Here is a 15,514-nt window from a genome sequence, read left to right on the forward strand (position 1 = left end):
CCTACAAGAGTGACGTACGTATAGTAACCCGAATCTAATAATGAATGTGAACAGTGGAACCCTTATTTTGGAGGCCTTGACCAAAAACCAATACACTTAAACAACAAGATGCCTAATGTGAATTCAAGACGGTATATCCCCTTGCTTCCATACCTTGACACATGAAAAATCAAAGCAATTAAGCTATTCCATTGTTCAATAATCACGTAAACATGTTACATTGATTTCTTCAATCACCAAAATTATGGGAAATGGTGAATGGTGATTGATACTCCAGATACCTCCTCCACAACCCCTCATGATGCTGATGTGACTCCGTAGACGCCGCAGTGCCACATGCTGGCAAAGTCGCGGATGACAGCAGTGGTCATACCACTAGCGTACCTAAGGGGGGGGGGCAGGGGGCATGACTGCCCCCCTGACGAGTTACAAGCAAAAAAAAAGGAAGCGAAAAAAAGGAAAGAAAAGAGGAAAAAGGAAAGAGAGGGAAAACAGGGGGGAGGAGGGGAAAAAGAAGAAAGATTGTGGTTGAAGACCTTTTTTTTTTTTGCTTGTCAATTTTTTTTCTGGTACGAAATCTCCTTTATTTGTGGTTGGAGACCTTTTTTTTTTTTTTTGGCTTGTCAATTTTTTTCGCGTGCGAAATATCCTCCAAAAAATTTGCCCCCCCCCCCTTTTGGAAAATCCTGGGTCCGCCGCTGGGTCATATACCCTACAACCCCATGATGGTGATGTGACGTTGTAGACGCCACAGCGCCTCAATGCTGACAAAAATGGCAGAATGAAATTGACAGCGATAGTCCTGCATGCATGAAACCATGAGAGTAAAGTCGAATTATAAGCGCCCCACTCAGATTAAGTTCAATTTTTTTGTTGACTAACTATAAACCATCCTATATCACTCTCAGTTCATGACCATACATGTTGGCTCGATTGATTCGTGTCCCTCTTTTTAATGATGTATCCTCAGGTCACCTTAACCGAGTGTCTCCCGTGGTCACCATTAATCCCAACCTCGTTCGTAGGATGATTGATTAATCCCAACTATTAACGGTGACTTTCCTGACAATTAATGATACCGGATACTTATTCATGCATGTATCCACCATAGTAATAGCTCCCGGGAGTATCCACCAAGTTTACCCTTAATCCATTATGTTATTAACAGGAAAACATGACTTCCTGTAACAGGAAAACATGGCTTCCATATTAAAGGAGAATGAAACCCTTGAAACCAGCTGAATCCATATCGAAGAGAAAAATCAAAGAAACATATTGTTGAAAGTTTGAGGAAGATTGAATGAATAATAAGAAAGTTATGAGCATTTGAATGTCGAGATCACTAATGCCATGTAGATCCTCCCATTGGCAATGCGACCAAGATCTGTGATGTCACACACGTACAACTCCCTCATTACTTTAGTACTTAATTCACTTATATTCTCACTTTTATAGAGTCTATCACAAGGTGAGGTGTTCTCTTTATGAGAGGACAAGTACAGAGGTTTCACAACATTATATCATTGATGAATCGTTTGTCATATGATTAGAATGAGCAAAAAGAGATGTTTTGGGGTATATTTTCAGTGTCCAAAAGGGGAGAGTTGTTCATCTGTGACATCATAGATCTTGGTCGCATTGCCAATGGGAGGATCTCCATAGCATTAGTGATCTCGACATTCAAAAGCTCATAGCTACTCTATTGCTAGTCCTATTTTACTCAAACTTTTGTTGATCTTATTCTTGGATTTTTCTGCTTTCACAAAAGCTAACTTGCTCCAAGAGTTTCATTCTCCTTTAAGTTTAAAATGTATAATTAAGATGAATATATATATACAAAGATATTGCGTTACATTTTATGTTTCTTTATTACATTTCAATTGTTATAACTGTATATTTTATGGATTTTGTCTATTTTTGTTGGAAATGAGAAGAAAAAAACTGAAACTATATCCTGTCCACGTTTAACGGTCAACGTTAATCCGTTATGTAACTTCCGCCGGATGTTATTTCTTATGCCTTTTCAAGAAAATTGATCCATACGGCCCCTTACATTCTTCTTAAATTTGTGTCTTCATATGTAAGCAGCTATATTAAAATATATATATTCCTATTTTTATTTCAGAAATGCTACAACGCAATCTGTAAGCGACGGATAGTCAGAGTAAAGGTGGCCCTTGTTAGAATGTACAAGGGGCATTTGTTAAAAAAAAAAATGAAAAAAATGTTGATCAAACATGAAAGTTGACACGTATTAAAAATAAATAATTTTTCAGGATGGGAATTTCACTATTCGAATTGTAAATGGATAATCATATTAAAATATGTTCTCCTATCGTGTTCCAAACAAGATGAGGTGCATGTTTTTCAAACTTTTAAACAATATCAGAAGAATGGCTTTGTAAGTTAGCCGATGATCCGAAATTATATGGTATTATGCCTATACACTATGCAATTTATGATATAAATACGTCTAGCATTCGGCTACACTGATCGGGCGCACGAGCATGCATTCAAGGAATTCCTTGAATTCCTTAAATATCAACTATTATTAAAGGGAAATTAAAATTTTTTACAAGTTTTTCTTTTCACTTCTAACAAATACATGTAGGTCGAACTTCAAAATTTATTAATAATAGATAGGTGTATTACAACATTGAATGTTAATTTGATAAAGTTATGATAAAACGTGTCTGATTGTCTGTCGGCTTTGATTTAATTTATGGACAACGCACTGTATAAGAAAAGTTTCAAACTTATAAAATCAGAATATTTCTGTGGCTACAAAATGATACAGCTGTAGATGCGGTTATATAAATGAAGAGATAGATTGAAACTGTATTGTTTGTTTGTTTAGGAATCCCCATTTAAAGGTCGTCGCTACCAGAAGTGCGCTATCGTAGGAAATAGTGGATCTTTACAGAATAGTAAATGTGGTTCACAAATAGACAGCATGGACTTCGTATTTAGGTAAATTATGAAAACAAAGCTTTATTTTGAATCTTGTTTGAATTTTGACAACCGGTGATGATCTAGTTGACTTATTATATTGTTTCCTGTATGCAGTAATCTCAAAGTTAACATGATGTGTTTCATTACAGTATATTAAAGACAAAAACGACATTAGACAAGAGTCAGATTTGTTGTAAATTCTTGCAATTTTTTAATTTTCCCATTTTTTTTTTACATGAAAATATGATATATATAACTAATAATCCGTGTGTATAATTATTTCTTATAAGTGTCTCTTCGTCAATATTGTGAGGTGTAAATTTATCAGGATATTATGTCATTGAAGTAGGTCTTTGTTGAAACAAACCACAAGGACTGGGGTATCGTAGGGCTTTATGGGAAAATTGGGCGCTTGATGGAATAGATTCGCCCCTTAGAATTTCAATGTCATATACCACGATCTCAGATATATTACTTTCCTGTTTCAGATGTAATGGAGCACCCATAGAAGCCTTTATGCAGGATGCTGGAAAGCGAACAGACTTTGTTACTTTCAACCCGAGTATATTATTTAAAAAGTAAGTTGATAAGTACGATTTAAATATAATGTTCTTTTGTTTTCCGATGGAAGCGTTTGGATCTTTTTTAAGGGAGTAAGATGTTTCAGGATTATATTTCCCCAAAACTGATTACTAGTGAATATTTTTCACTTTTAAAAATACAATAAAATGTAGAGAACTCACTTAGAATAACTGCGTATATATTTTTGGGGAAAATCATCGTTTAATTCAGTGTTATGTAACAGTGTTTTCATATTACCCATGTGTGCTTATCCTTTTATTATTTTTTTTTCTTTGTTCTTTATTCTAGTGCTGTTCTATGTTCTGTTCTGTTAACACGATTCCGTTTTCATAGGCAATTATACAATAGTTATTTAGAAGGGTCCACATACAACAAGCTTTTGCTTTTTAATTTAGTGGATCCCTCCATTTTCTCATTTATCTGTGAAATGTTTATGATAATTAGAAGTTATATAAGCGTTGGAAATTAATAAATTCTAAACAATTAATTTGATATGACCATTCTTTTGACGGTTACAGTTTTGGCGGACTCACAAATGAAAGTGCGATAGCATCTTATATCGACTTCATGGTCCAGTACAACAGTGTGATATGGTATCCATGCTTCGGCGCCAGGCATCTCGTTGAGCCGTGTCTAAAAGCGATGAGCTATCGTGATCAAATCGATTCGCAACTCGTGATTGGCCATCCCTCACATTACGTCAGCATGTGGGAGTTCTGGAAGAGGCGTGGATTAAAGAAAAAGCCTTCAACAGGTAATTATCAGTTCGACTGGTGATTCTGATCATATGGTCCATGCTCTGACCAAGAGAGGCGATATAGTTACCGGTGTGTAAGCTAACAGAGGTACCATCATGGGCCTGGGGTCGCAACCGCTCCTATATGTTTTTTTCAAGTAGTAAAAAAACGGGGGGGGGGGAGAAAAAAAGGAAAGGGGCGTAAAATGAGAGGTCGGTGTCGTATTCCTCTATATAATAAACCTTATTATATTAATTAGAAAAATATGTCATGTTTATATTGTCTTACCGCCACCCCCGTCAAAATATTCTGATGCAGATAGCCTCTGGTGAGTAATCACTTTTCAATTGAAAGATATTCACTGTGTTGTGCAAATGCATACATGGCAGTGTAGTTGTTGATCTACATCGTTTCATATTTTTGTGTTACATGCTTTTGTTTCCTACTGCAGGTTTTTTTCTGATTAATGTCGCTGCTACTATGTGCAATGAGATTCATTTATATGGCTTCTGGCCCTTTCCTGTTGAGCTTCGTGAACGTACAGTCCATCAAACAGCCTATCATTACTTCAATGAAATTCCTTTCACAAGCCATCATAATTCAGATGGAGAGTTTAGAATTCTATTACAAATGCATATGCTTGGAACATTGAACTTGCACACAGGAGCATGCACGCAATAATGTAGATCGATGTGTATCATGCAAGATCCTAGACGGGTGACTTTGAGAGTATTTACATTCTTACAAACATGACAAAGGTTAAATGAAGTTAAAGGCGACGTAGACTTTCTGTAAAAGATGTATTACTTGTACACAATGATGTATACCGGTGTGTTGGCTCATTTGGTAGAGCGTCCGTCTCACAACCGGGAAGTCGTGGGTTCACCATTTTTAGGTAAGGATATACGGATATACATAAAAGAAAATAGCGCGCGCTTCGCGCCCGCATTATGCCGATGAGATATGTATCATTTTCAAAAATTCCTACAAATAGTCCTTAAAATTTGTTTCCCATTTCAGGTAAGTATATCAACAATATCAGTTCACCAAGTTAGATAGGCATCGTACTTCTCCCTTAAGATATCATGATTACAGGTCTAAATATCGCGCTCGCATTAATATTGCTTAGATATACATCATGTTAATGATTATAAAAAAGTGCTTAGAATATTCAGTTCTAAGATATTAATGTTAAAAAAAAAATTGCTCGCGCTCCGTATTAGGTTGGTTTATTTAAAGGACAAGTCCCCCTAATAAAAAGTCGATTTGAATAAAAAGAAACAATCCAACGAGCATAGCACTGAAAATTTCATCAAAATCGGATGTAAAATAAGAAAGTTATGATATTTTAAAGTTTCGCTTAATTTCACAAAACAGTTATATGCACATCCTTGTCGGTATGCAAATGAGGAGACTGATGACATCAACCACTCAATATTTATTTTGTATTTTATTATATGAAATACCAGAATATTCTAATTTTCACCTCATTGTCAAGTGAAACAAAGACTAATTCCTCTCTAAACATATGAAATTAACATTATTTTAATACTATATGGGTCAGTCAAGCTGGCCCTTGTTGTCGAATCTGTAGAAAATGAAGAAAAAAATGTGTAATTCAGACCATAAAAAGCAAAAGAAATAATGAGTGACATCATCGACTCTCTCACTTTCATGTCACTAAGTTGTGTATATAACTGGTTTGTGAAAAATAAGCGAAACTTTAAAATGCCATAACTTTCTTATTTTACATCCGATTTTGATCAATTTTTCAGCACTATGCTAGTTTGATTCTTCTCTGTTTATTCAAATCAACATTTTTCTGGGATGGACTTGACCTTTATTGAGATACCTATCAGTCTGTTTAAATATTCCTTTTTCATTGCTTAGTTAGACACGAATCATCGTCTTGCATAAGTCTTTGGTCACAATCATGATCAAGGTCGTTTAGGGTCAATGAACATATTAGGGCCTATTTTTTCATCCTACGAATTGTGTTTTTTGTGAATGATTATTCTATAGTCGTTTTCAAAGTCAGCAATGCTGCTATTGAATCGCGTAATGCAGGCGAGACTGCCAGAGGCGCCCCACTTGTATAATTATATAATACACTTTGAAAGGGGCGCGATTTTAGACATGCTCCGGGTGCCGTTTGTCCCATATAGGTACGCCACTGAGGCGAGGTATTTAAACTTTCTGTAAAAGTTTCATTACATGTACACATTGATTTTGATTATATTTAAGTGCAGGAATTAAAGAAAATCCTTGGATGGTCGACTTTGATAGCATTCACATTCTTACAAAGGTGGAGTGGGTTAAACGAAACATTTTAGACTTTCTTTTAACATGGTTAAAAGATTTATTCAAAGGGGCGCAGTCATCTTTGATTTTTTTTGCGGGCATTTATTTTGGAAAAATATGTCAAAAGCCCCCTCCCCCTAACAATATAAAGTAAAACAAAATTTAACAAATGAAGAAGGAAAATCGACATCAAAATTGGTGCGTTATCGATAATATGGGTTCGGGTCGGAGGAGGGTGCTCGCTGGAAACAACAAACTTTGCCATTTCGGTATTACCATGTACAATTTGATCATGTTGATTACGATTGATCGCTGAGCCCCTGTTTCAACGGTAGTTCAATAATGAGAAAAATACCATAGTTATAACTCCTTATTGTACTACTTTCATTGGCATTTTGTTTAATAATTGTTGATGTTATGTGATTGTGTTTTCCGTATATTTTCACGTATAACCCCTTATTGGATTACTTTCCGTATATTTTTTATTCATACTTATATAATTGCTGTTTGTAATTATTTCTGTTTATATGTATCATTGATGTTTTTTTATGTCGTTTCATTTATGAAATTGAAATGCAATGTGTATGTTTGAACATTTTTGTAGAATCCTAAAAATTCATTTATGTAATTGGAAAAAAAATTGTCGTGAAGTAGCCTTTTTTTCGATGAAACAGTTGCAAGGGTGTGGTCAGTCAGTCACGGATGGAAATTTAAAACAAATTACAACTTTAACGGCCTGTAGATATTAAAGGTCAAGTCCACCCCAGAGAAGTGTTGATTTGAATAAATAAAGAAAATTCAAACTGGCATAACGTTAAAAATTTCATCAAAATCGGATGTAAAATAAGATAGTTATGACATTTTGAAGCTTCGCTTATTTTTAATAAAACAGCTAGTGATATGCAAATGAGAGAGTCGATGATGTCACCCTCTCACTATTTCTTTTTTTTTTCAATTGTTTGAATTATACTATATTTCATTTTTTTACAGTTTTGACAGTAAGGACCAACTTGAGTACTTGACAGAACTATAAAGTATTAAACAAGGCTAATTAAAATTAAAATATTTCATATTTCATTTGATAAAATACAAAATAAATAGTGAGTGGATGACGTCATCAGTCTCCTCATTTGCATACCGACCAGGATGTGCATATAACTGTTTTGTGAAATTGAGCGAAACTATGACTCTACGTATCTTCCTTATTTTACATCCTATTTTGATGAAATTTTCAATGTTATGCTTGTTGCGTTTTTCTCTTTTTATTCAAATCAACTTTCAGTTGGGATGGACTTTTCCTTTAAGTGATAGAGAAACTTGGTATTTTTTCTAAGAAATAATTGAGCTTGGTCTTCATGGTTCCTATTCAGACAGGTTTATGTTAAAGGGATGGTCCGGGCTGAAAGTATTTATAGCTTAATAAATAGAGCAGAATTCACTGAGCAAAATGCTGAAAATTTCACATCCCCACTTGTTCTTTTGTATTTTATTATATGACATTAGGTTTATTCAATTTTTTTCCTCCAAGAACTAGAAAAATTGGATTGAAAACTGATTTAGTGCATTAGTTATTTATTGCTGCAACTTATTTCATTTTAAGGGAGACATATTATTCACAAAAGTATGAAATAAGGAAAAAATTATGATTTTATGTAATAACATAAGAAAACGGAAAGTGGAGATGTAACATCATCAGTCCACCTAATGAATATTCATGACGACTGTTTTCACAAAATATTGCTAAACTTTAAACTTCAATAACTTTATTATTTGTCATCCGATTTTGATGAAATTTTCGGCATTTTGCTCAGTGAAATCTACCCTATGTATTAAGATATAAATATTTTCAGCCCGGACCATTAATTATACTACATGCATATTATTGGAATTGAAATTTTAAATGGTTAATAACGAAATATTGATTATCCACATTTAAAACCTTTTTTGAGGCAATACAGTAACTTTTTTAATAAGTATGCATCTATTATTGGAGTGAAAATTTATGAATTATTTGAAATGAAATATTGATTACACACATGTATTTAAATCTTTTTGGAGACAATACAGTAATTTTTTAGGAATTATGTTAATACTTCATTCTTGTATTGGAATGAAATTGGGAAATGCTAAACTGCTTGTAATGAAATGAAATGTTGATTTCACACATCTAATTTAATTCTTTTTGACAGCAAAACAGTAAAGCTTGTAGGATTTTACATGCTAATGCTTTATTATTGGAATGAAAATTTTAAACTGTAATGAAATGCTGATAACACACATGTATTTTATACTTTTTTGGAGGCAATACAGTGATTTTTTTTTTACTGAATTTTTCAAGTGTTGTCATCTTTCGTCAAATGGAAGCTTTATACATGTATATACATGTATTATTTGTTTGTACCAGTCTTTATGTAAACGGGTATTTACTTTCACTGTATATAATTCTTATGAATGTATTAATGGTTTTATATGTTTAATATGACATTTTTCTAAGTTTATTGACTTGAACTTGTAAACAAAACAAATTTCCAATATGGATAAATAAAGACGAACCTGAACTTATTGTCAGGGACGAACGAGATAGAAATTAGACATTAGATGCGTGACTAGTAAGTTTTCCTTTGCAATTACGATCCAGTTAAATTAACCTTGTCATTATTTTCTTGAAAATGCTAGTTACATAAAAGGGCTTACCATCTTCATAAAGTGAATTTTGAACCCTTGTCGATTTGGTTTATTTCCGATTCGTCTAATGCCAATTCTTTGCCAACTCGTCTACTATCATTTGGTCTACCATCAGTTCATCAACTCACCATATGGTCTACTTTCATTTGGTCTAATGCCATTCCGTCTATAATAACCCATTGGTCCAATAGCCATTTAGTCCATATACCATGTGGTCTAATTAAATTAAAATGTTAATTGTGCAAAATGAATGAAAAGAAAATGGGTACTAGACCAACTGGATATTAGACGGAATGGTAATAGACGAACTGGTGATTAGACGAAGTGATGATTGGACCAAATGGTTAATGGACCAAATGTTTGTTAGACGAATTGTTGATGTACGGAATGGCATTAGACTAAATGAAGGTAGACCATGTGGTGAGTGGACGAGTTGGCAGTGGACGAATTGGCAATTCGACCGTCGGTTTTGACTTGTAGTATACAGTACGTGTAAAAAAAATGTCACGAACAGATGTTTCCTGATTTCATATGAGCATGGAGCTCCATGATATGAGTGCAATTTTCACCCTTTAATTTTCAACAACACAAAATACAGTTGAATATCAAAGGTATCATGCAATCACAGATTTATTCAAAGGAACGGTTTTTAAGATACACATAAAGATGCGTCTGGGATCTTAGGACATAATAGTCTTTAAAAAAAACTAATCAGTGTAAAATGTTGGATAGGGAAATTGAGTGGCAGGCAGTGAAAGTGTTTAATGGATGTGAAGAGCAGTGGGGCAACACCCGTTTACTTTGATGGGAGGGGGGGGGGGAAGATAGACGACCCAAATGAAACTTTTGTTTCTATCAGTTTAATATAAAGGGGTAGAGTGCTATACACGAAAAAGACCTCTCTTTTCATATCCTTTTTATCTTCCTCCTTCCCTTTTCTTCCTCTTTAAAAAAAATGTTTTTCTCAAGTTTTATTCACTGCTTGAAAAGTCATAGGCCCGTATTCTGAAGTCGGGTTTAACTTAAACTCAGGTTTAAAGTTGTGGTTTAAGTATGGACAGCCAGTTGTTACATAAATCACTAACGGTAGAGATATCTTATTTCAGCTCATTTGGCTCTCAAATCATACATAATTGTCTAGGAAGTATATATAGATTATTGTCTTCACCATCAATGAATCAGGAAAGAGCACAGTAAACATAAGAAACGTACAACTTAATTTAAAAAAAATGATACTTTTGGCTTCCCATACTTAAACCACAACTTTAAACCTGAGTCTAATTTAAACCTGACTTCAGAATACGGGCCATATGGTGTGGACGCCCATTACCCCAACCCCCCCCCCCCCCCCTCCCCCCGATGGAGTCGCCCCTGCTAGAGAAGTGTGAAGCAATGATATACTAATCAGCTGATCATTAAGCGGTTTCTAGTCCAGTAACGCAAAGATTAGTGCTTTATCTTCGAACAAATGTTAACGATTGATTGCTTCAACCACCAGGTATAATCGATCGTGAAAATCAATCGTACGATCAATCGCTAGGCTTTGGATTAAAGGAGTCTGGTGAAACGGTCGTGCCATTAAAGGTTTGGAAAAGATTATCAAACTCATTTGACTTCTCCCTGCCAAACAATTATTTTGTTCAACAAACTTTTAGCGTATAGTTGTATTATTTTGATACACTAACATTTGCGTACTCCGGCATGGAAGTACAAGTATAATCATGAGAGAAAATGATTCAAAAGTCTAAGTCCACCCCAACCCCAAAAAAATGATTTGAATAAAGATTTATAAAAAAAAAACAGAAAGTTATGACATTATAACATTTCGCCTAATTTCACAAAACAGTAATATGCACATCTTATTCGGTATGCAAATGAGGGAACAGAGGAAACACTTGTATTTTAATTTTCTCCTCATTGCAACGTGAAACAAAGTTTTATTCCTACCTGAACATGTAAAATTGCCATTGGCTTAAGAATTATTCTAAGGTTCATTTAACATTCATTGTATATTTCATACAGTAAATAAAAAAGCGAGTGAGTGATATTAACTCTCTCATTATGCATATAACTTTGTTGTGCATATAACTCTTGTACAAAATAAGCAAAAATTCAAAATGTCATAACTATCTTATTTTAAGTCCGATTTTGACAATTTTTAGCATTATGCTCGTCTGATTTTTCTCTTTTGATTGCTTCAACTTTTTTTCTGAGGTGGGCTTGATCTAAAATATTGAAGAACGAAAAAACAAAAATAAAAGAAAAACAAATGTTTTCATGTTTACAGAACGATGAAAGAATGAGTGACGAAATTAAAAAATAGAGAGAGAAATTGACCGGCGAAGGAAGATTCAAAGGAGATCATTGTTTTCAAAGATAACTACAAAGAGAGAAGTAAAATAAAAAACAAAATAAATAGAGAAAGGAGTAGGAAAGAGGTAGGGAGAGAGATGTAATGATAGATAAAACAGTAAGAAGGAAAAACATCTGACTCTGAAGGCTAATAGCTGGTAATAAGTAAATAAATGATATTTAACCATATTGCTTATAGTTTTAATGCATAATTAATCCTACCAAGTATCTTTTAATTCAATTCAGATAAATGTATATTATTTGCTGAAGGAAATTATTTTCATGGATGGGATTTGAACTCATGACCCTCTGTCTGAAAGATGAAAATGAGAACCACTAAAGCACAATGCTCTGTGAACTTACAGGCAGGGGTGGATCCAGGATTTTCCAAGCAGGTGGCACAATTTCCTGAGGAAAAATGTGACAACCAAAAAAAATTCTGATAAGGAAAAAAAAAAATAGGTCTTCATTAAAAAAAAAGGGGGGAGGGCACACTTCTGTTTTAACGGCATTTTTACATTACAAATTTTAATTGTGCCTGTCAAAAGGAGGGGGCACGAGTCGGCTTTGCCCCCCCCCCCCCTGGATCCGCCAGCGCTTACAGGCCAGGATCTGGAGGTGGACGGGGGCATAGGGGAGTATTCGCCCCAACCCCTACTAAAAAAAATGACAATGTACCTTACTTTTTTCCAAGTAATCATTCATTTTCATAATTTGATACACTTTGGGGTCATTATGGGATCATTTTTCAAACTGATACAAAGCCCCCCCCCCCCTTTTTTTTTTTTTTTTGCTTGTCACAGATTTTTGCCAAAGTCACAACCCAAATTCTGAACCCCTCATGGATAAAACCCTGATGTATTTTTTTTTTTTCATTTATTTCACATTAAAAACCAATACGCACAATTACAAAAGAAAGAAAAGGAAATTACTCCATGTATATATAAAAGAAAAAAAAAAAAACAAAAAAACATACAACAAAATTAAAATACGATGGTAAATAATGTGACCGGGGCTAGAAAAAGCAGAGCTTATCGAGTCTAGCCCCGGCAGAAATGGAGAATACGAGAAGGAAGGAGAGGCCCACCCCGGGAGCACGTACGGTCACAGGCATTAGGCACTCTGACCGTGAACACTTTAAAATCAACCTAGGAAATAAGGGGGGGGACAAAAAAGGGAATTAAAACGAGTTACACACTAATTTTGATTAATGATTATTTAGAATTGCACAGATACCTTTTGTATTTTATCTTAAACTGCCGTAATGACGGACTTTGTTTGATGTTATCATCTAAAGATTTGCAATCAATCTAATTCCCATCAGCTGCAGTAGAAATCAAATCTTTGTAGATTAAAATACCGAGTACTCCTTTTTTGATAAATAACATTGAATTAAAAAAAAACTTATACTGTAATTGGGGTTATAGGATATGCACTCGCATTATGTTAAAAAGGGGAAAATAATTGGGGTTATCTCCTCTCGCACAAGAAAGGGTTACCAGTCATGCACATACAGGTTACTCTGCCTATAAGTCAACCATCCATAAATTGAATAATAGCTGAAGTTTTAGTTGGAGCAGTTTTTTAGATAAGGGCCCCATTTTACAAAGAGTTACGATTGATCCAATCAATCACAACTATGGAAAGCCAGCAACATCAACATCTAAAATACACGTTTCTTCAAAATATTTGTCAACTATGATGTATATTCATACATTCACTGTTTTCATGACAATTCAGTATGATTCTCTTTGTTTTTAAAGGACATTGTGCATATTTCCTGAAGAAAAAAATTATGACATTGATGGATTTCCATATACTTGAGGTTGATCGAATCAATCGTTACTCTTTGTAAGATGGGGCCCAAAGATTCGATCAACTTTTTCTATATGGAAATCAAACAATGTTATAATTTTTTTCATGAAATCTGCACGTCTTTTGTAAGCAAAGAAAAGCACACTGAATTTTCAAGAAAACAATGAATGTAGGTTATTACATCATATCTAGACAATATTTTTAACATGCATTTTAGATGTTGACGTTGCTGGCTTTCCATAGTTGTGGTTGATCGGATCAAATGTAAGTCTTTAAGACGGGGCTAAATTGTTGAACAACATGTGTTATGTCTCTCTTCTTATTTGAATTTCTCTTTTAGTCAAACAGATTTCCATGGCTTCAAAAGATATGACTTTGGCAGAGTCAGTGGTCATTTGCAACTAAGAACAGCTTCATGATACAACCTAGGATCTGTCCATGCCCTATTTCCTGAATGCAACTAGGCTACAAAACAGGCAATACATTTTGACAAATGTAAATTAAGATAGAGTGATTTATTTTGATATTGCATACTTTTTTCATGCTGCTTGTCATTTGTAATCACTGGCGTCTTAGAATTAACACATTGTAGGTCATAATCCCTTGATAATTACAACAGCATTGGTGTTCGTCCTGACAGTCAATAAATTGAATAAACAGAGTAAAAACAACTTTACACCTTCGTTACCAGTTTAATGAAAGTCTTTGTCAAGAATACAGAACTATGTCCTACAAGAGTATTTTCTTCCACATATTTTCATACCATTTTCAATCATGTTGTAAATGCTTACCCTTGGATAACGAGAAAAAGTGTATTCTGGAATTTGTTGAGTTGCAGTAATTTTTGTTGCACTTGCAAAATACATTTTCAATTAAATTCAAATGAGAATTGAAACAAGAAAGTGTTCATTAACCTTAAATAGACTGGGCTATTGACACCTAAAAAGACTGGGGGGCGCTAATTTAGCCACCCCCCCCCCCCCCCCCCCCCATTAGGCCCTGGCCGTCCATGGTGCGATCGCGACGAAAAGTGGCACACGTGTTACCCACAAAACTATTTGATCAAATCTGTGAAAAATCTCATTGCTAATCAGTCAGTCCGCAAGCCCTGAAAAAGTAGCTTCTTTTATCCAAGTGATATTCATGACAAGAGGGTTTTTGCATAGTTAATGACTTGGTGCGAACCAAAACACCTCTTTTTATTCGGCCATTGCTGCTCTAAATATTGACCAAATTTCATGTTTTTGGTATCTTTGTAAAGAAGAAGAATCATTCTTTTAGGTCATGTGTTTGGATTTTTAAAAGAATGTTGTAATATAGGAAAAACTTTTGATCTAAAACGTGAAACAAAATATTTTTTTTCATGCAAAAAAAGTTGTTGTTTTCACACTTAATTTCTGTTTAGGCACAAATGATTTTTAAATCATGATAAAGCTGAAGATCTAAGCTTTAATATGATATAATGTTTATAAGAAGATGTATTTTAGATGGGTCAGCAGCCAGCTTTTCATAGGCCAAGTACATTTTGCAGCTCAAAAACAAGAATACTGCGCTCTGATTGGTCATAGACCACACACCCACGCAAATTCCAATGTTCCCCACACGGGCCTCTGCAAGGTCACACTCACCATGTGGTAATCTCTTCAAATTACCCGCGCCTGTTTGTTTTGAAAACAGTATTCAGCCAATCAGAACTCTGGATTTTATGTTACTCAGAAATTTCAGAAATCTCGTCTTGCATCTTGATGGAAATAACTGGCTGCTGACCCATCTAAAAGATGCCACATATCAAGAGTGACATTGTAAGAAAGTATAGAGTTTGAGCTTTCTGATGATATGAATAATGTTGGTGCCTAAAACACAAAATGTTGCACAATTTGCAAGTGAAAACAGAGGAAGAAAATTCTGTTTGATGCGTCTTTTCAGGTAGAAAATTCACTTATTTATCAAAATATTTCATTCAAAAGAAATGACCAATATAAAAGGGTAACATTTACTCTTGCCCATGGTAAAAAAATAATCAATATTACTTAAGGAGAAAGTGGTTAAATTCTTTGAGAAAGAAAGTCTCACAATTCACGAGATTTTGC

General features: G+C 34.4%; 1 protein-coding gene across 3 annotated transcripts in view; it reads left to right on the forward strand.

Annotated features, from left to right (window-relative positions):
* LOC129271661 (CMP-N-acetylneuraminate-poly-alpha-2,8-sialyltransferase-like) overlaps positions 1-9,162 on the forward strand; it is a 29,960-nt gene extending 20,798 nt beyond the window's left edge. The window contains exons 6-10 of one of the 3 annotated variants that reach the window (XR_010295027.1): positions 2,858-2,970; positions 3,441-3,530; positions 4,053-4,288; positions 4,723-5,852; positions 5,911-6,719. Coding sequence is in view for 2 of the 3 variants with exons in the window: in XM_064106300.1 (XP_063962370.1) it covers positions 2,858-2,970; positions 3,441-3,530; positions 4,053-4,288; positions 4,723-4,952 (669 nt within the window). In the remaining variant the exon portion in view is untranslated. Of the gene's footprint in view, positions 1-2,857; positions 2,971-3,440; positions 3,531-4,052; positions 4,289-4,722 lie in introns of all 3 variants that reach the window. The other 2 variants (XM_064106300.1, XM_054908953.2) reach the window with 2 other exon arrangements.
* The last annotated feature ends 6,352 nt before the right edge of the window (positions 9,163-15,514 follow it).

Source organism: Lytechinus pictus, chromosome 11 (genome assembly GCF_037042905.1).
Source record: "Lytechinus pictus isolate F3 Inbred chromosome 11, Lp3.0, whole genome shotgun sequence".
NCBI classification, from domain to species: Eukaryota; Metazoa; Echinodermata; class Echinoidea; order Temnopleuroida; family Toxopneustidae; genus Lytechinus; species Lytechinus pictus.